Genomic DNA, 20666 nt, shown 5'->3' with positions numbered 1-20666 from the left:
AATTAGTGATGTTGATGGAATTGAATCAGTATTAGACTTGTTATTTCCTAATGAAATATGTCAATTATTATGTGATATTACTAGTTGATAGAAACTATAGATTATATGGTTTTATTTTTTCATAAATAATTTACATAAAAGTTAAAAAAGTCAAATTCTTTATAATATGTAATAACGAAGGATTATCTATTTTATAAAAAAAAATGTACCAAAAACTTAACTAAATAAACGCTTATAATAATTTTCAATATATTTATTATTTCTGTCCTAACAGTCAAAAATGTAAAATATTTTTTTTATTACAAATTACAAAATTTTTTTTTCATCTTATAATAATTAATTAGTTTTAAATTAACAAGTGCAAAAAGCAAAATTAACATAAGCAAATTGGCAAGCAAGTTCGAAAGCAAGCCATTTCCTCGGTAAAAAGCTCATCATATTCATCTATATAGATGCGAATGACCGGTAATTTACGGTAATTACGCTGACCGACGGCTTGACGGTAAATTTTACATTCAGAATTTTTTGACGTCAGAATACCGTCAGATACCGGTAATTTTACGTGGTAATTACCGAATTTTCTATTACCGGTAAATTCACATCTCTAGATACGCCGACTTGGAATTGTGCTTCCTTATTAACATTTATACCTAATAAAAATGATAATAATGGATGAATATATGTATTTAAAGTTATTTGCAGATATGATATTAATTAATGCTAAATGAGTATCATCATTTTCATTTATTCTAACTGCAATAGTCATCAAAGTATAAGGCATTGTAAAGTGATACACTATGTTTACATGACATATATATATTACCCGTACACACTCATACACAAATTACTCACCAAAATGCAGGGCACCATCTGACGGTATCTGACGGTATTCTGACGTCAAAAAATTCTGAATGTAAAATTTACCGTCAAGCCGTCGGTCAGCGTAATTACCGTAAATTACCGGTCATTCGCATCTATATAGATGAATATGATGAGCTTTTTACCGAGGAAATGGCTTGCTTTCGAACTTGCTTGCCAATTTGCTTATGTTAATTTTGCTTTTTGCACTTGTTAATTTAAAACTAATTAATTATTATAAGATGAAAAAAAAATTTTGTAATTTGTAATAAAAAAAATATTTTACATTTTTGACTGTTAGGACAGAAATAATAAATATATTGAAAATTATTATAAACGTTTATTTAGTTAAGTTTTTGGTACATTTTTTTTTATAAAATAGATAATCCTTCGTTATTACATATTATAAAGAATTTGACTTTTTTAACTTTTATGTAAATTATTTATGAAAAAATAAAACCATATAATCTATAGTTTCTATCAACTAGTAATATCACATAATAATTGACATATTTCATTAGGAAATAACAAGTCTAATACTGATTCAATTCCATCAACATCACTAATTAGTCTTGAGTAAATTCTTCTTCTAAAAATTCAACTTCTTCATGCTCAGCACAAATTTCACTTATTTCATCCTCTCCTTTATTACTTTCCTCATCTTCTTCCCATTCTTCTTCTGTATTTTTTGGTGAAGGATTAAGTAATTTTAAATTTCTTGCAATGTATGTTATTTTTCCAGCTCTATCGATACTTAACTTATTTCTTTTAGATGAATGAATCCATCCTTGTGTACTAAAGGAACGCTCGGTTGCAGCTGATGTTGCAGGTAAAGTCAATATAGCCACAGCTATTTTGCTCAACGAAGATTTTTGGCAAATACTTTGCCACCATTGACATGCTGAAGTGATTATACTTGCTCGCTTAACGTAGTCGTAACTCCACATACTTGATTCTGACACATAATCTGTTAAATCTTTGAATACCTAATCACTATTTAGATTTAATTTATCACCAAGATTTATAATTAATTGATGAGCTTCAACCATTTCTGACCTATTTAAATTTTTTCCTTTTAATTGAGGATCAAGTAAGTTAGCTGCATAATGTATGGGCCGTAGAGCCATAGTTTTACGATTTTCTAAACAAGTATATATGCTCAGCTTTTCTTCTTCCGAAAAAATATTTCCAATATTGCTTGACTACCAATATCTTTCATGAGTAGGTTAAGAATGTGAGCAGCACAACCATAACAATACAATTTGTCGACATTATACTTTTGATCTATCAAAGTCCAAGCACTTTTCATTGCAGCACAATTATCTGTACAAATTCCGATAACTTTTTTAATTCCCAAAGCATCAATAACACTTCCTATTTTTTCAGAAATATATAAGGCAGTTTGTGATTCGGTTCCAGTTGGAAATGTTTTGAAAAAAACTGGCGCTGGGGTTGTTACAATAAAATTGATGATTCCTTCTTTGCGAATATTAGACCATGCGTCACATTGCACTCCAACAGTAGTAGCAGATTCAATTTTTTCATTAACCATATTTTGTGTTCTAACGAATACTGAATCTAAAAGATTATTTGATATTTGATTTCTTGATGGCAAATTAAATGAAGGCCGTAATGCGTTAAAAAATTTTAGCCAATATGGATTTTCTGTTATACATAATGGTGTACCAGATGCATAAATCGCTTCTGCAAGTAGTTCTTGTAGAGAATCTTCATCTTTTTTTGACATTTTATCACAAAAACTATCGATTGTATTTTTTTTATAGTTATTGCTACAAACACTTATATTATTTGGTAAATTTTCATTTGAAATCATTGAAGTACTTGCTCTATTGTCTGCTTCATTCAAATCTTCAATAGTAAATGAGTCGTCTGTGCTGTTTAGATGAGAATTATTTCGTTTACGAGGTTTACATGGTTTTAAAAGTTTCCGTAAGTCTTGAGGACAACTTCTACACTCTTTATAAAGATGTTTTCGCATGCGAGTAATGTTTTCTGCATACTTTTTCTTGCAATAGTTACATGAATACGATTTTTGGTTAGGTTGCAGAGGTAATGCAGAGAAATGTTTATATATTGATTTGTTCTCCCCCATTGCACCAAGTTCTCAATGAAAATCCTTATCTACAAATTGAATTTTCTTATATTAAATATTATCAGTATTTTTAATAAACAAATAAAAATGAAAATATATACCTGATAGACAAATAAACAGTTGTATGCCGTTGGGAATTCTAAACTGTGATTGGACATGTATTAACCAATCAGAGATCAGCATTTTTCTGACCGGTATGGTAAAACAGGCTTGGTCATTGACGCGTTTTTTACTGGTAATTTACGGTAAATTTACCCGTCAATTACCGATTCACATCTCTAGACGGAGCTTCCGTACTATAGTATAGTCGGGCTGAGAAGAGAGTTCCTCATGTGCTCTTGTACGCTCGCGCAGTAGCGAAAAACGTATTAAAAGGGATAAGAAATCAGTGGTGGGAAGCCCGAAAGCATTGAAGCAACTGAGAAACTCTCTTCTCAGTCCGACTATATATACATATGTCTCCCACGTGTTTAGTGAGTGCTTCTATTACGATTTGTAAATAATTAATAATCTAGTAATTAATTCAAAAAGTGAAGAAAATCACAGAAAAAGTAAAAAATATTATCATTAATATCATGATACATTGATAATTTAATTTTATTTGTAAAAAAAAGTGAACGATGGTAAAAAGTAAAATATATCACCGAAACCGTGCAATAGGTTATGTGAGTAATCACATACCTCTTGTCACTCGATATATTGAAAGAAGAAGAGAAAATTTAATTGTTACGTGTGTTGGGAAAGCTTTTCATACATACGGATGTTCTCATTTTTCTCTTTTAAGTGTATCTGGTGTTCATCCTGAAGATATCACTTGTTTGTCTGCCGATATCTATCATATTTACACTGCAAGTGAATGTAATATTTATGCTTGGAGACGTGGTACAGAACTGAAACATGTCTATCGTGGACATAAGCATTGTGTACATCAAATATTACCATTTGGACCTAGTTTAATTTCTGTAGATGAGGAAAGTAATGTGATTGTTTGGAATATAAAATCAGAAGAAATTATTTCTGAACATAATTTTAATAATGAGGTTTTTAAGATAACAACTTTAATGCATCCCAATACTTACATTAATAAAATTTTAATAGGAAGTGAACAAGGACATTTAGAATTATGGAATGTTAAAACCTCTAAAATGCTTTATTTTTTTGATGGATGGAATTCGAGTGTGACTGTTATCGAACAAGCGCCTGCTCTTCATGTAGTAGCTATTGGTTTAGCTAACGGAAAAATAATATTACATAATATTAAAAAAGACATAAAAATATTTGAATTAATACAAGATTGGGGTTTAGTTACATCTATTTCTTTTAGAACTGATGACACGATTAATTACCCAGTAATGGCAACAGGAACACTTAACGGTCATATTGTTTTCTGGAATCTTGAAGAGAGAAAAGTTGAAAGCCAAATTTTAAATGCACATTTTAGAGCAGTTTCTGGATTAAAATATTTACCAAATGAACAACTAATTGTTTCTTCATCATCTGATAATTCATTGAAATTATGGATATGTGATGTGTCCGATAATTCAGCTAGATTATTAAGAATGAGAGAAGGTCATTCAGAACCTCCAACTCATATTCGATTTTATAGTGATGATGGTCACAATATATTATCTGCAGCTGGCGATAGTACTCTGAGAATATTTTCTACAGTGACAGAAATTTTTAATAAAAGTTTAGGTAAAGCTTCTTTCAATAGAAAACTTTCAAAGAAGAAAGGCAACAAAATCATTAATGATCATTTAATAATGCCACCGATAATAAATTTTGTATGTGAAAAAACACGAGAGAAAGAATGGGATAATATTGCTGCAGCTCATCTAGGTTTAGGATTAATAACGACATGGTCATATGATAAATTACGAATGGGTGAACATAAACTTCTTCCTAATAGATTTAAAAAGAATTACAATGCCAATGTAACTGCTCTATGTTTAACTCAATGTGGTAATTTTGTTATAATCGGATATTCTACTGGACATATAGACAGATATAATATTCAATCAGGAATACATAGAGCTACATATGGTATAGATGGAAATGAAGCACATAGAGGACCCATCAAAGGACTTATCGTAGATCCTCTTAATCAATTTGTTATGTCAGCTGGACGTGATACTGAAATTAAATTTTGGGCTTTTACGCCCAATAAAGGTAAATTTATGAAATACTTCATTTGTTATTGGAATACTAGTATTAAAAATTGTAATTTTTCATCAATAATATTTTTTACAGATAAAACTCCAAAATCAACAATAAAATTAAGTGAAGGTGTAAAATGGCTAAGGGGTCACAAAGAAAGTTCTCTTGTTGCTGTTGCTTTAGAAGATTTTACTGTTATATTAATTGATCTCGACACAAAACGTATAGTTCGTAATTTCCAAGGGCATACTGGTCATTTAACAGATGCAACATTCAATCCTGACTCTAGATGGTTAATTACTGCTTCTATGGATTGTACTATACGTACCTGGGATATTCCATCAGCACAGCTTATTGATATTTTCAAGGTAAAAATAACAGTCAAATTCAAAATTGTTAAGTTTATTAATCGTTTTTAAAAATTAACAATAGGTACCTGAAGCGTGTATATCACTAGATTTTTCACCCACTGGAGAATATCTCGCAACAGTTCATATGTCCAATTTAGGAATTTTTTTATGGTCAAATCGGACGTTATTCGATCATATATCGTTACAAACTATATCTTTAAGTAATATACCATTAATTAATTTACCAGGAGTACTTCAAGAAAATAGTTGCTATTCAGAAAATGATTACGGAATTGATAAAAATGAAGCTAATGACAACTATGTTTCTCCGACAAAAATTGATTCAAAGCTTATTACAATGTCCTCATTAGCTAACTCAAGATGGCAGAATTTATTAAACATTGATATTGTCAGAAAGAAAAACAAACCACAAAATGTTAAAACAGCAACAGAATCAGCTCCATTTTTTCTCCCAACAATACCTTCTTTAGATTTACAATTTGATTTATCCAACGCTAAGAATCCTGATGATAATAGTCGATTGACAATATCTTCTAATTTTAATAATTTATCAATTATTGGAAAATTATTACAAGATACTATAAAAACTTGCGATTATATCTCAGTTGTCAATAAATTGAAATCTTTAGGTCCTAGTATGATTGATTTCGAAATTCAATCACTTTCTACAAATCCTACATATTTTGTGGATCTAACTCTACAATTTTTAAAAATGATAAAATTTATGATAAAATCTAAACAAGATTTTGAATTAGCTCAAGTGTATTTAGGAGTTCTACTCAAAGTTAATGGTATTAAAATTCAAAATGAAGATAAAATAGTAAAATATCTTGCTCATTTAAAAGACTATCAACTTAAACATTGGTGTCGATTACGTAAAAAATTGTTTTACAATATAAGTGTACTTAAATATTTGAAAAAATGTAATTAATTTGTACGTATATAATTGATAAATAAGTAATTTTGTATATTTAAAAACAATTATTTGAGGAAGTAAAAAAAATTTATTGACAAGATATTTATAACATTGAACAAGTTGAAAATAGTAGAAAGAAATAATTATAAAAAATGCTAATTATACACACATCCATTTAAATAAACAATTATATTCATCAATTTATTCTTTACAAACAAAAAAGTTGTTTAATTGATCTTTTAATTGCTGATCAAAAATTAAATCATCAATGTAATTTTTAAATGCTGTTGTTATTCTGTAGATACTTCGCTTATTTGCCACTCTCAAAGATGTCAACATTTGCCTAACTTGTTTATCATAATGTTGAGGTTTTTTAGTTAACAAATTCATCTTATAAAATTTGTCAAGTGATTGTTTGAGATTAATTAATGTATAAATAATAGACGGTAGATCTTTTTGTACAATTCCATATGAATCTTCTTCAAGTGATGCTACAGCCAGTGACGAAATACTATCAGCAGCCCAAATTACAGATTGGCCATTTATTATTAGATATTGTGTTTTACTATTACTCGGAGTACCAAAAAGATAAAAAATCAATGGTTTAGATAATAAATATGTAGTGACATTCATTTTTGTTGTTTTTATAAGCTCATTTATAAATTGCCAGCTAACAAAAGATAAGTCGTGTTGAGTAACTATAATTTGTGGTATAGTTGGATTAGCTGTTTGTGATTTAGCAGTAGTTAAGTTTCTCATTTTACTTGTCATTAAAAGTTCGCGTTTCTCAAAAAATGGTCTTTGTATATTTAGTGATAGAGGTGAAATTTTTTCAGGGTTTTGTTCCTCAGCCTTTGTGGATGATATTATTGTAGACTTAATAATTTCATTTGAGAATTCTTCAATAAGGGATAAACACTTTTGAATTACAGAGTTCCAGTTATACGGGTGTCCACCAGGTTGACTTAATGTAAATAAAATACTTCTGCGGTATTTTTCTTTTTGTGCCAATGTAACTAAATCCAAATATCCTAGATATTGGATTATTGGTACCTTATTCATAGATAATGCATCTGATAGTGTTATTATTCGCTTATTCTGTATATTGTCATCGTTATAAATATTTTGTCCAATTTGAAACTGCATCCATTCAGTAAGAAAAATATGAAAGAGAAATTGCATACTTGTTATTGTTAAGGCAAAAAGTGATATATAAAGCCACATATTAAATATTAATGATAAATTGAATAATTTCCATATTGTATCTAATGGTTCTTGCTCGAGTTTCAATGAATAAATAATAATTGTTGTGCTACCTCGTATATAAGAACCAAAAAAGTAATATAAAATAAAATAATAAACGGTTGGCCAGATAGCACTTGTCATTGATAATGATAATATACCATAGATACCTTCGACAATTTGAGGAAGTTTTGACTGTGGAATGATTGGAAAATTTAATCTTTCATTCAAATTAAATACATTACTTTTTATGTAATAGTAAATTCCAGTCCAAAAACCTCCAACAATCAAAAATAGATGTTCTTCAATTAGGCATATTCCATACATCATTTTGCAAGTTTGAATGAAGATATTGTTGTTCGATTCATTGTGTTGTAATGTTAAATATACTAACAGTAATATTATTCCAGAAAAAATATAAATTCCTCCAATCATTAAATTATATGGAGTAAATAATTTACAAAAGATGATAAATCTGCTGTCATTATACATAGGAGGAGAATTCAAGTAATTTTTACTACATATGATACCTTCCATAGCGATTATGATTGCAACGACGATCAAATAACACCATACTTTTGGAGATGAGAATATGGTCCAAGTACTTTCAATTGATGATAGTGGGTTTGTTATAATATTTATTATGTTAACTACTAAAGCAATGCAGCTAATTAATATGAATTGTAAAGTAACACTTGATATTATAGCCAATAATATTCGTTGAAACAAAATTTCTTTACAATTTTTTTCTCTTATTTCAGGTTGCATTTTTATTGATATTTGATTATTCGCCTAATCTATATCGTTTAAAACTTAATAATAATGATAATACCGATTATAAAATTTAATCACTGTTAATGTTATTTCTAATGCTCTAACCTATGAAGGTATTCGACAAAACGTGTGTTTCTAATCCATAAAAAGCCGGGTGTTATACCGGTAAAAATTGTTCTTTGTATTAAGGCTGGGCTGAAGTCAGAGAGGCAACTGACTCCCCCTATCCAAATACATGGGATCGGGATATTTCTAATTTCTTCGCCAATTTACTATTATTTCTATAAAATTAGGTACCAAATTACAGAGGAATTAATGCCGGACTGACATAAACAACAATTTTTTGTATATAGTGAATATTTTTATTAAAAAAATTAGAAAGAATAATGAAAAAATTATGAATTGACTTACCGCGCTTAAATTCCAAGATGGCGGCCACATCATTCAAATAAAAAATCACTAATTATTTCATTTTCATACGTTTTTCGCCCAAAATTCGTGTTTGCGTCAGTCCTTGCTACCTATCTGAATGTCGAAAAAATCAATTCATAGTATAAAATTGAATAATTTAGAAATAATTAGAAATATTGTATTCCAGATGATATTCTCCGGAAAATAAGTTTGAAAAAATTCCGATAGGTGACAGCATTATGCTCGTAGATGACCTCAGTCATCCATATTGAAAAAATGCTCAATCCGTATCCAGAACTGATGGTGCCCTGCATTTTGGTAAGTAATTTGTGTATGAGTGTGTACGTCTAATATATGTATGTCATGTAAACATAGTGTATCACTTCACAATGCCTTATACTTTGATAACTATTGCAGTTAGAATAAATAAAAATGATGATACTCATTTAACATTAATTAATATAATATCTGCAAACAACTTCAAATACATATATTCATCCATTATTATCATTTTTATTAGGTATAAATGTTAATAAAGAAGCTCAATTCCAAGTCGGCGTATCCAAGCATGTAGTGTAAAAACAAATACACATAAACACAATACCGAGATTATGCTGGCCATGTGGTTAGAGCGTCAGAGGTCTATTTTGCCGGGCAGGGTTCGATCCCAGTCATAATCACTTTATTTTCTACTTTATTCGCTAGATTAGCATGTAATTATAATATTGACATGCCATAATTAATCCTTTATAACGATTTGATTTTTTTTTCTCTTTACTCATTGAATTTATCGACGATAAGTCGGAAAATATTTAAACAGAGCCATAAACTTTTTTTTTGTATAAATTCATTGATAAGCCTGTGTTTAACAACTTATACATCTTTACATGTATTAACAATGTTATGTTATTAACATGTTATTAACAAGTTAATCATATTGTTATTAACATTGAAAAGTAGTTTAAACAATCTGTGTCACTTTTCCGGCAAGCTCTACCCCTACTCTCTGTGCCCAAGCCTGCAGCTTATAATTTTTAAGCATACATGAGCGTACTGAAACCATAACAGCTCAGTGGTTACAGCATCGGTCTTTTATTTTGCTAGGCAGGGTTTGATTCCAGTCATGATAAAGTTTTTTTTTTCTCTTTTATTTGTTAGATTTGCATGTAATTATAATATTAACATGCTAAAATGAATTCTTACCAACGATTTGATTTTTTTTTCTCAATTATTTATGTAATTTATCGACCCCGAGTCTGAAAACATGAACAGGGTTATAAACACTTTTTTTACTATAGCTATATGAACGTAGTTTTTTTTTAAGCAATTTAGAAATATTTAGAAGTAGTTGAAATAATCCACGGGGATTTCCGGCACTTTGCTGGCAAACTCTATCCCTACCCTTCGTACTCAAGCCTGCATTACACAATTTATAAACATAAACGTAATGTTGGAGATTATGTGTTAGCTCTGTGAGAAGAACACCAAGCTTTCATCTTACCGATTGGGGTTCGATCCCAGTCATAGCCAATTTTTTTTTCCATTAAAATTTTATATAAATACAATAATTGGTTGCTTATATAAGTTCAAAATCAATTCCTATTGCCTTTTAAAGACAACATTTTCGAAAAAAGAGAATTCATAGTAACTCGTTCTTCATCCCCAGCTTATTTTCAGAAAAACAAGTTGTTTTCCGTAATCAATTGGAAGAATAATTTAATAAAATATATGAATTAATTTATAAGTATATAAAGTCACTTAAGCAAAGAAAAGAAAAAAAAATTGCCCATGACTGGGATCGAACCCTGCTCAGCGAAATGAAAGATTGGTGCTCTAACCACTGAGCTATTATAGTTCCAATTACACAAACGATGCTTGAAAATTATAAGCTACAGGCTTGGGCACAGAAAGTGGGGGTCGAGCTTGCCGGCGAAGTGTCGGAACTCGCCGCGGATTGTTTAAACTATTTTTTATTGTTAATAAGTTGTTAAAAAAGGCTATTATCAATGTATTTGTACAAAAAAAGGTTAATGGCCCTGTTCAAATATTGTCTCATTTGTCATCGATTAATTGAAAAATAATTTTACATAAAAATTGAAATTTAAAACTCATTTTTGGCATGATAGAATTGCAATTACATGCAATTTAAATAAAAAACAATTTTGCCGCAATTGGAATCGAACACCATTCGGTAAAATAAAGCCCCGTCTACAATAGGACATTAGACATTAAACTTTAGGAATAAGAAACAAAGCTTAGTCCATAGGAACGGAACATTAAACACTATCGTAAACATAAGCGGAAATGTCGATGCTTTATTTAATGTATATGTGTACTTTAAATTTTATTTATGTAAAGTGGTGATTTTTAAATTTATTCAAATACCTAGTGCAAATAATGAAGAAGAAATATATATTAGTGTATTTATGTGCGAAAATTTTATAAATGAATGCATTTTTATAATTCGAAAAAATAAATCATTAATTTTTATTGAATAAATGATTTTTATTAATTCAAAACAATTAATATTTTTGAAAAATAATCATTTGGATAAAATTGTGTATAAGCCTGATACGTAATTTTATTTAACTGAGTGTTAATTACATTATTACATCTCTTGAAAGGTATTTTATTATTATATTTCATTATAAATATAATAAATAATTATTTTGATATTTATTAGTTTTATCTAATTTACAGAACTGCTAATATAATGCATTGAATAGATATTCAACGAGTTCCTTTAGACTCTTTTTTATTACAAATGAGAATTCGATTTTGTCTTTGAAAGAACATGGAGCTTTGACAGAAAATGAATAACTTGCTTGTATAACTTTTGTAACAATAATTAGAATTTATTTCCATACATAAACTTTATTAAATACAAATAAAGATTGTATTTGTGTACCAATATATAAATTTTTTATTCAATATCATTAGTTTTAGATTAAAAAGTTGTTAATATTTTTTTCAAGAATATAAATTATTAATTACGCAATAAATTTATTCACTATCTGATTCCAAATTTTCAACAATAACTTTCAATAATTTTTTTCTCAAAGTCTTTTTCTTTGATCCTGTACTCTCTTGTAATTCTCTTAAAATCATTTTGCATAACGCCTCATCTCTACTTTCCTCTTTATTTAATATTTTTTCGTTTATTTTTTGGATCGAAGAACTAACTGTACTAAATGCTTTTAACATTTCACTTGACTCATTACATTTTCCTTTAGTTTTTTTGTAAGAATGTTCTTCTTTTATTATACACCTTGACTTATTAGCTTCATTTATTTTTTGTTTCTTTGATTTTTTTTCTTCTTCTGAATTTTTATTTTCTAAGTCATCTTTTTCTTTGAAACTTGAATACGTTCTGTAACAATTAATTAACTTTCTAAAAGCTATAAAAAACATAAATCAGTTTTATTTTTTTCATTAATTTAACTCTAAAAATTTGTTAGATTAGAATAAACTATATCACCTTAAAATGTCAATTAATTTTGTGAACATGAGTTTGTAGTATATTTACCTTCTCCTGTGCATTGTTTCTTCTAAAAAATTTATCACTTTATATAGTGGCCAAGGCTTTCGAACCTCTCCCTTGCTACCACTTCTTGCTTCGTCTCCTCTTTTCTTTCTCTCTTTAGAAAAATACCCTCTCAACCTTTTCCATCGTGATTGACAATTGTGAGCTATAATAAAATTGAAATTTTTAAATAAATAAAATGTAGTTTTTGAAACTGCCATTTTTTAGATCTAATTTTATCTACTCATATTTAAAAAACTAAAAAAAATTTGATCTAAGTAAATCTATGGATATCTAGTAAGATCACTGTATATCTATACAAATTACAGTATGTCTATGAAGATTTCCATTGATCTCGATGATAAAAAAAATTTAATACATCTACAGAAATCACAGAAGATTTAAAGTGACCAAAACAGATGTACACAGAACAAAGTAGATCTAATTGTGGCAAAAAAAAGATCTAAATAGATCAATGTAGATCTATTTTATTTTTAAATCTTACAAGTCATATCCATAGCTGATGCTATTTCTGACCATGACGTCTCCTTCATTTGATGATCCTTATAGTTTTCATTATTCTTATCCCACAAATGCTCATATGATCTCACTAACGATATTAATAATTCATCTCCTTGTTTCGCTTCTTCAGACATTTTCTTATAATTATCTCTCACTACAGATATCAACTTTAATGAAATGAACACAGAAAGATGTAACACAAAAATTGTTTTGTTCAAAAACAATTGGCAGATTTGAATAGAATTTTTCTTTGAAGTTTTTCAATGAAAAGCTAAATAAATAATTAAGTGAACATAAATTTGTCATTTAAAAAATATGGATCGTGATTTAGAACTAAATATTGTTCTTTTAAATTGTGAATTATTAATGCTGATGATCAAGCATATTTTAAATATTAAAAAAAATAAAAACAAACGTTCCAGAAAGTGGTAGGTACATCCCATTAATCAGCAACGACAAAAATTAGGATATTTCAACACTCTCTTTCAGGAATTAAAAAACTTTCCTGATCAATTTTTTAATTATACCAGAATGATTCAGCAATCATTTTATAAATTATTAGAAGAAGTATCTCCATATCTGACCAAAAATAGTCGTCGTCAATCTATCTCAGCAGAACATCGGTTGCTAATAACATTGAGGTATATATTTTTCAGACTTGTAAAAAATACCTTCTGAGAAGTATTCAAATATAAATACAAATACAAATACTCGGCTTGAGATTTTCTATCAGAAAACATATTTGCATTATTACAATTATCATAACAACTTGATCGTCCTTAATGTTGAAGTTTAGAAAAAATTTATTAAGGTAGTGTCGCCGAAGATGGCCCGGCTCCTAGGATAGCCCACTTTTAATTTGAAATTTCGCGGGTTTATGCTACTAGTACCATAGACAATAGTGTTGTCTATGGTACCGCGAAATTTTAAATTAAAAGTGGGCTATCCTAGGAGCCGGGCCATCTTCAGCGACACTACCTTATTGCAAATCATTTTTCAAATAAAATATGTCCTTTAGGTATTTAGCTACAGGTGATGAAGTATCATCTCAGGCAGTCGAATATCGTATTGGAAGATCAACACATCATTCAATTATTAATGAAACGTGTGTTGTGTTGGCCCAAGTTTTAATGCCAAAATATATTAAAGCTCCAGATAGTGATCAATGGAAAGCTATTTCTGATGGTTTTTATCAAAAATGGAACATGCCTAATTGTATTGGTGCCATTGACGGAAAACATATTGAAATAATTGCTCCACCTAAATCAGGAACCATGTGCTACAATTATAAAAAAACATTTAGTACCGTACTCTTGGCAGTGTGTGATCATGAATATAAATTTACCTTTGTTGATATTGGTGCATATGGAAGTGAAAGTGATGGTGGTATTTTTGCAAGATCTTCATTTGGAAAAGTTTTAGAAGAGGATAAATTAAACCTGCCAAAAGAAAAAACAAAATTACCAGGATCTAATATGTTTACTCACCATTTTTTTGTTGGAGATGAAGCTTTCAAAATTTCACGCCATATGATGAGACCATATCCAGGTCATGAACTCACTACAACTCAGAAAGTTTTTAATTATCGTTTGTCTCGAGCACGACGAACCATTGAAAATACTTTTGGAATTTTATCGAGTAAATGGAGAGTACTAAAAAGAAGTATTCATAAGAGTTTAACAAATACTGATCACATTGTTGCTGCATGTGTTAGTCTTCATAATTTTCTTATATTTCATGAACAAAGAATGTACAATGTGCAAAATAGTTTTATAGATTTGGATTCTGATTGTGAAACAGAACCAAGTAATATATAACCACTATCTCAAACGAACGCTCGTCAATCAATTGCAGAAGCACACGAGCAGAGAAACAATTTGTCCACATGGTTCATGAGTCAAGACGGTCAAGTACCATGGCAGCTTGACTACGTTTTTAGAGGACTTCATGGTGACCACAATAGAAATATTAATTAAAAGTAAGTTAACTTTGAGATAAATAAATTGATTATGTGATTTAATCTAAAACTTTTATTATAATTCAGATTATATTGCTGAATTACAATAAATCATCTATTAACAATTCTCTTTCAGCTTCTAGAAAATCCAAATAATTCTAATCGAGATCAAAACTGGGGCAACACTTTGTGGAAATCATAATATCGTGATGAGAAACTTGAGAGATTAGATCAAAATATACCACAGCTTGAAAAACGTTGAAAAAAAATTTTGAGCCATTTAAAGTTAGATTGACGACGACTATTTTTGGTCAGATATGGAGATACTTCTTCTAATAATTTATAAAATGATTGCTGAATCATTCTGGTATAATTAAAAAATTGATCAGGAAAGTTTTTTAATTCCTGAAAGAGAGTGTTGAAATATCCTAATTTTTGTCGTTGCTGATTAATGGGATGTATCTACCACTTTCTGGAACGTTTGTTTTTATTTTTTTTAATATTTAAAATATGCTTGATCATCAGCATTAATAATTCACAATTTAAAAGAACAATATTTAGTTCTAAATCACGATCCATATTTTTTAAATGACAAATTTATGTTCACTTAATTATTTATTTAGCTTTTCATTGAAAAACTTCAAAGAAAAATTCTATTCAAATCTGCCAATTGTTTTTGAACAAAACAATTTTTGTGTTACATCTTTCTGTGTTCATTTCATTAAAGTTGATATCTGTAGTGAGAGATAATTATAAGAAAATGTCTGAAGAAGCGAAACAAGGAGATGAATTATTAATATCGTTAGTGAGATCATATGAGCATTTGTGGGATAAGAATAATGAAAACTATAAGGATCATCAAATGAAGGAGACGTCATGGTCAGAAATAGCATCAGCTATGGATATGACTTGTAAGATTTAAAAATAAAATAGATCTACATTGATCTATTTAGATCTTTTTTTTGCCACAATTAGATCTACTTTGTTCTGTGTACATCTGTTTTGGTCACTTTAAATCTTCTGTGATTTCTGTAGATGTATTAAATTTTTTTTATCATCGAGATCAATGGAAATCTTCATAGACATACTGTAATTTGTATAGATATACAGTGATCTTACTAGATATCCATAGATTTACTTAGATCAAATTTTTTTTAGTTTTTTAAATATGAGTAGATAAAATTAGATCTAAAAAATGGCAGTTTCAAAAACTACATTTTATTTATTTAAAAATTTCAATTTTATTATAGCTCACAATTGTCAATCACGATGGAAAAGGTTGAGAGGGTATTTTTCTAAAGAGAGAAAGAAAAGAGGAGACGAAGCAAGAAGTGGTAGCAAGGGAGAGGTTCGAAAGCCTTGGCCACTATATAAAGTGATAAATTTTTTAGAAGAAACAATGCACAGGAGAAGGTAAATATACTACAAACTCATGTTCACAAAATTAATTGACATTTTAAGGTGATATAGTTTATTCTAATCTAACAAATTTTTAGAGTTAAATTAATGAAAAAAATAAAACTGATTTATGTTTTTTATAGCTTTTAGAAAGTTAATTAATTGTTACAGAACGTATTCAAGTTTCAAAGAAAAAGATGACTTAGAAAATAAAAATTCAGAAGAAGAAAAAAAATCAAAGAAACAAAAAATAAATGAAGCTAATAAGTCAAGGTGTATAATAAAAGAAGAACATTCTTACAAAAAAACTAAAGGAAAATGTAATGAGTCAAGTGAAATGTTAAAAGCATTTAGTACAGTTAGTTCTTCGATCCAAAAAATAAACGAAAAAATATTAAATAAAGAGGAAAGTAGAGATGAGGCGTTATGCAAAATGATTTTAAGAGAATTACAAGAGAGTACAGGATCAAAGAAAAAGACTTTGAGAAAAAAATTATTGAAAGTTATTGTTGAAAATTTGGAATCAGATAGTGAATAAATTTATTGCGTAATTAATAATTTATATTCTTGAAAAAAATATTAACAACTTTTTAATCTAAAACTAATGATATTGAATAAAAAATTTATATATTGGTACACAAATACAATCTTTATTTGTATTTAATAAAGTTTATGTATGGAAATAAATTCTAATTATTGTTACAAAAGTTATACAAGCAAGTTATTCATTTTCTGTCAAAGCTCCATGTTCTTTCAAAGACAAAATCGAATTCTCATTTGTAATAAAAAAGAGTCTAAAGGAACTCGTTGAATCTCTGGAGTTGAATATCTGTTCAATGCATTATATTCTTCTTCGGGAATTATTCTGTAACAAACACCTGGTCCTGTTTTTCCTGCTCTTCCTTTCCTCTGTTCTTCACTTGCTTTACTAATTCAAAATTCCTTGAGCCTCTGCATTTTACATGAAGAATCATAACTTATATCTTTGACTTTCCCTCTGTCTGCTACAAATCTTATAACATCAATGGTGATTTATGGCTCTGCAATGTTGATCGAAACAATACATTTTCTTACACCTTCTGGAGGATAATCGATAACTTTGTCTTGTTCTGCAATTGATAGTGTACTATAGAGTGGTAAAATAATCTAATTATTTTTTTTTCGAGCATATTCTTTTGCCGCATCCACCACTACAGCTATTTCAATCATTCAACTGAAGAAAATTAATAAATTACCTTTTTCTGTACCTGAAATAGAAGGAAAAAAATTATATCACCTTGATCTCTTAGTTATTTTATAAGATTACTTACTAGGATATTTTTGATCTATTATTTGCATGACTTGAATTAAAGCGATCATTTTTAAATCTTGTTTCTTCAATACCAGCAGGTCGATACATCAACTGAATGGAATATAGCCTACCAAGGACTTGAATAACTGGAACATCTTCTTTGGCCAAATAATTGCTAAATAATTGAATATTTATTGTCGCAGACATCAGAACCAGTTTCATATTAGATCTCTTCTGATGAATCAGACATTCCACAATTCTTAATAATAAATCCCCATACAAATGTCGCTCATGAATTTCATCGAGAATTACAACATCATATTGAGATAATTCAGTATCATCAGATACTTGTCTTAAAAGTAAACCTTCTGTGATGAATAAAATTCTAGTCTGTTGATTTTTTTGTTTCTCGAATCTTATTTGATATCCTATTTCATTCAAATTTTCTGTTAATGCTTCAAAAACAAATCGTTTTGCTAAAGAAATACAAGCTATTCTTCGTGGTTGAGTACAAGCAGTTCTTCCAAAACCGGCAGAATGAAAAAATATTGAGGCACTTGTTTTGATTTTCTACATCCTGTATCTCCAACAATTATAACTACTTTTTCATTTTTTACAGCTTCCACTATTTCATCTCGATATTTCGCCACAGGCAAATTTTCTTGACTTTCTCTGAGCTTTTTCAATTTTGCAAATTTTTCTTTTTGTTTAAAATCTAAATACAAAACAGGTATTCCTTTAAATTTAGCCAGTTTATTTTCAAATATTAATTTTTAGATTGATGCAATAATTTTTATGAAACTTCTTGGGAACACCAATTGAATTTAATTCAGGATTTTTGGAAGTATTTATCCCAGACTTTTCAAGCTTAGCTTGATATTTTTTAACAAAAGCCCAAAAATCTTCTGGATCTTGAACTAAAAAAGGATTAGGAATGAAAACTTTGTGTAGTTCATAACGAAATTTTGTAAATGAAAAGCTATCATTTTTTTCATCCTTTTATTCTGATATTGTTTGTGAATATTCATTTGATGCTCTAGAGCTTGAACCATCGTTGCTTTTTTTCTTGATGGCTTAATAATTCATGTAAATAACAATCTTTAGAAATTTTTCTTCGATCAAGTTCAATATATTTACTCCGTTTATGTTTATGATTTGAATAACTCATTTCATTCAATATTTTTTCCAGAAAAGATTAAACGACAAAGTAGAATTAGCAGTTCTGTAAATTAGATGAAACTAATAAATATCAAAATAATTATTTATTATATTTATAATGAAATATAATAATACAATACCTTTCAAGAGATGTAATTATGTAATTAACACTCAGTTAAATAAAATTACGTATCAGGCTTATACACAATTTTATCCAAATGATTATTTTTCAAAAATATTAATTGTTTTGAATTAATAAAAATCATTTATTTATAAAATTTTCGCACATAAATACACTAATATATATTTCTTCTTCATTATTTGCACTAGGTATTTGAATAAATTTAAAAATCACCACTTTACATAAATAAAATTTAAAGTACACATATACATTAAATAAAGCATCGACATTTCCGCTTATGTTTACGATAGTGTTTAATGTTCCGTTCCTATGGACTAAGTTTTGTTTCTTATTCCTAAAGTTTAATGTCTAATGTCCTATTGTAGACGGGGCTTAAATGTCGAATCTTCTGACTACAGAGCCAGCATATTTTCATTTGCTTTGTTTACGTTTAGATATCATAAGCTTCAGGCTTGGCAACAGAGGGTGGGGGATGTGCTTGCTCGTCAACTGTTCGAACTCGCAGTCTTCTCTAAAAAATAAGACGGAGATAGATATATACATTCTCTACTTTGTCTTGCTCGGAACAGATTATTCTAAAATTTGTAAATTTCTTGGTGCCCTAAGGCTCCCTTTTTGTAGTGCATCCCTGAAAATTATCATTTTTCGAACGATTTCCCTGTTACCTACTCAATTTCAGTTGATGTCAAGCTTCAGTCTTTTGCCGCACAACGCGAGGGCGTAAAGTCAACTCCGGGAAACTTTCTGACTTCAGCCCAGCCTTAAAGAAAACCTCTCTGTGTTTGACACTGTGTCGACTAATTTTATAAATGTTACATTTATTTTTATTGTGTTTCGATAGAGGGCAGCTTATAAAAGTTACTAGGAGAAAAAAAATTTTTTAAAAAAATGTTTAAAAAAAATGCGAATTTTGAGATTATACATACATTGACATTTACATAGCATTATATTGTGTAAATAATAAAAGATACTACCTTAATTTCATAACGAAAAACTTTTATATCTGATAATTTTCTCAATTTACCTGTATTATCCATTATTTTTTTTAAAAGCCAATCATTAATTTGCTGGTCGTTGTGAAAAAGTAGTGTTGCCAATGAAAGTATTGAAGTTACCAAGCTTTAGTTGGCATTAGGTTTTTGCTATAGTATGGTCGACACTGACAGTGTCACACCAAAGAATACAGACCCATAGAAGCCCAGGGCAATAGGATTTAATGTCGCAGTAGAACGCTCAGTACTAACTGCGACCACAGATGTCGCAGCAGTCCAAATGAGTAGGCTGCAGATGGAAAGGCCAGCAGTCGTTGACCAAACGTCAACCGAACCAGTACTGAGTCAGTATGTAGATGAATGTTTGAATTTTTAGGTGATTTAGATAGCAGAAAACATTGATAACATGGATGAAAAAATTCATTAAAGAAACAACGAGGTAAACAATAAATCAGAGCCAGGTTACATATCCGAAATTCTCGAATATTTCCAATTAGCATATCGCATTGTAAAAAATGCAAATTTCGAATAAATGACAATGGAACATGATTTTTTCATCGTTCATAATTGAGAATTTTTTTAATTATCAACATTGAAAGATAAAAAATGGCAAAATTATAAATATAAGTCTGATGTAGAATTCTGTATAATTGAAATATCGAAAAGCCGCGAATCAAGCTCGCGGGCAGTTATGAGAGCGTCCATTTTTGGAAAAAAAGGTGCTTAAAACATAGCTTTTCATCTTTTAAAATTAATTACTCTCTCAATTATTAAGATTAAGGAATGAAAATTAGCAGGACAATACAGAACAGTCAAATGTGTAATTCTGCATAATTAAAAT

At 29.0% G+C, this 20666-nt stretch overlaps 6 protein-coding genes and 1 pseudogene across 12 annotated transcripts; 3 read left to right on the top strand and 4 right to left on the bottom strand.

Annotated features, from left to right (window-relative positions):
- Nucleotides 1-1356: 1356 nt before the first annotated feature.
- LOC118071047 (uncharacterized) lies at nt 1357-20042 on the bottom strand. Of its 5 annotated transcripts, none has more exons than XR_004690836.1 (3): nt 20022-20042; nt 1915-3000; nt 1357-1834 (listed from the first exon to the last, which is right to left on the bottom strand). XR_004690836.1 is itself a non-coding variant. In XM_035090004.1 (3 exons), the coding sequence occupies exons 2-3, from the start codon at nt 2969-2971 to the stop codon at nt 1654-1656; spliced, it is 852 nt and encodes a 283-aa protein (XP_034945895.1). In that variant the 5' UTR covers nt 2972-3000; nt 3073-3195; the 3' UTR covers nt 1357-1653. The 5 variants fall into 5 exon arrangements, 3 of the variants coding, with proteins under 3 accessions (XP_034945895.1, XP_034945893.1, XP_034945892.1); XR_004690835.1 differs by lacking the exon at nt 20022-20042 and adding an exon at nt 3073-3195; XM_035090004.1 differs by lacking the exon at nt 20022-20042 and adding an exon at nt 3073-3195 and having other exon boundaries at nt 1357-1712; nt 2179-3000.
- LOC118071044 (WD repeat-containing protein 36) lies at nt 3348-6612 on the top strand. The gene is made up of 3 exons (XM_035089997.1): nt 3348-5140; nt 5222-5496; nt 5561-6612. The coding sequence occupies exons 1-3, from the start codon at nt 3592-3594 to the stop codon at nt 6428-6430; spliced, it is 2694 nt and encodes an 897-aa protein (XP_034945888.1). The 5' UTR covers nt 3348-3591; the 3' UTR covers nt 6431-6612.
- On the bottom strand, nt 6484-8625 carry Ndc1 (Nuclear division cycle 1). Its single transcript, XM_035090000.1, has one exon. The coding sequence runs from the start codon at nt 8423-8425 to the stop codon at nt 6617-6619; it is 1809 nt and encodes a 602-aa protein (XP_034945891.1). The 5' UTR covers nt 8426-8625; the 3' UTR covers nt 6484-6616.
- Nucleotides 11793-13472, bottom strand: LOC118071049 (transcription factor Adf-1-like). The gene is made up of 3 exons (XM_035090006.1): nt 12871-13472; nt 12369-12531; nt 11793-12212 (listed from the first exon to the last, which is right to left on the bottom strand). Exons 1-3 carry the CDS (start codon nt 13019-13021, stop codon nt 11846-11848), a joined length of 681 nt encoding a protein of 226 aa, XP_034945897.1. The 5' UTR covers nt 13022-13472; the 3' UTR covers nt 11793-11845.
- Nucleotides 13315-15198, top strand: LOC118071048 (protein ANTAGONIST OF LIKE HETEROCHROMATIN PROTEIN 1-like). The gene is made up of 3 exons (XM_035090005.1): nt 13315-13528; nt 13906-14865; nt 14981-15198. Exons 1-2 carry the CDS (start codon nt 13419-13421, stop codon nt 14702-14704), a joined length of 909 nt encoding a protein of 302 aa, XP_034945896.1. The 5' UTR covers nt 13315-13418; the 3' UTR covers nt 14705-14865; nt 14981-15198.
- On the top strand, nt 15407-16833 carry LOC118071050 (transcription factor Adf-1-like). Of its 3 annotated transcripts, none has more exons than XM_035090008.1 (3): nt 15407-15755; nt 16095-16257; nt 16414-16833. In XM_035090008.1, exons 1-3 carry the CDS (start codon nt 15605-15607, stop codon nt 16778-16780), a joined length of 681 nt encoding a protein of 226 aa, XP_034945899.1. In that variant the 5' UTR covers nt 15407-15604; the 3' UTR covers nt 16781-16833. The 3 variants fall into 3 exon arrangements, 1 of the variants encoding a protein (XP_034945899.1); XR_004690838.1 differs by lacking the exon at nt 15407-15755 and adding an exon at nt 15825-15881; XR_004690837.1 differs by lacking the exon at nt 15407-15755 and adding an exon at nt 15825-15933.
- LOC118071068 (probable ATP-dependent RNA helicase DHX34) lies at nt 16926-18532 on the bottom strand (annotated as a pseudogene).
- Nucleotides 20043-20666: the final 624 nt, after the last annotated feature.

The sequence above is a fragment of the Chelonus insularis genome, unplaced genomic scaffold (assembly GCF_013357705.1).
Source record: "Chelonus insularis isolate UGA/USDA-ARS -01 unplaced genomic scaffold, ASM1335770v1 contig_71_pilon, whole genome shotgun sequence".
In the NCBI taxonomy this organism is placed as follows: Eukaryota; Metazoa; Arthropoda; class Insecta; order Hymenoptera; family Braconidae; genus Chelonus; species Chelonus insularis.
The sequence above is the reverse complement of the archived record's forward strand: the minus strand, read 5'-3'. Positions and strand labels throughout refer to the sequence as shown.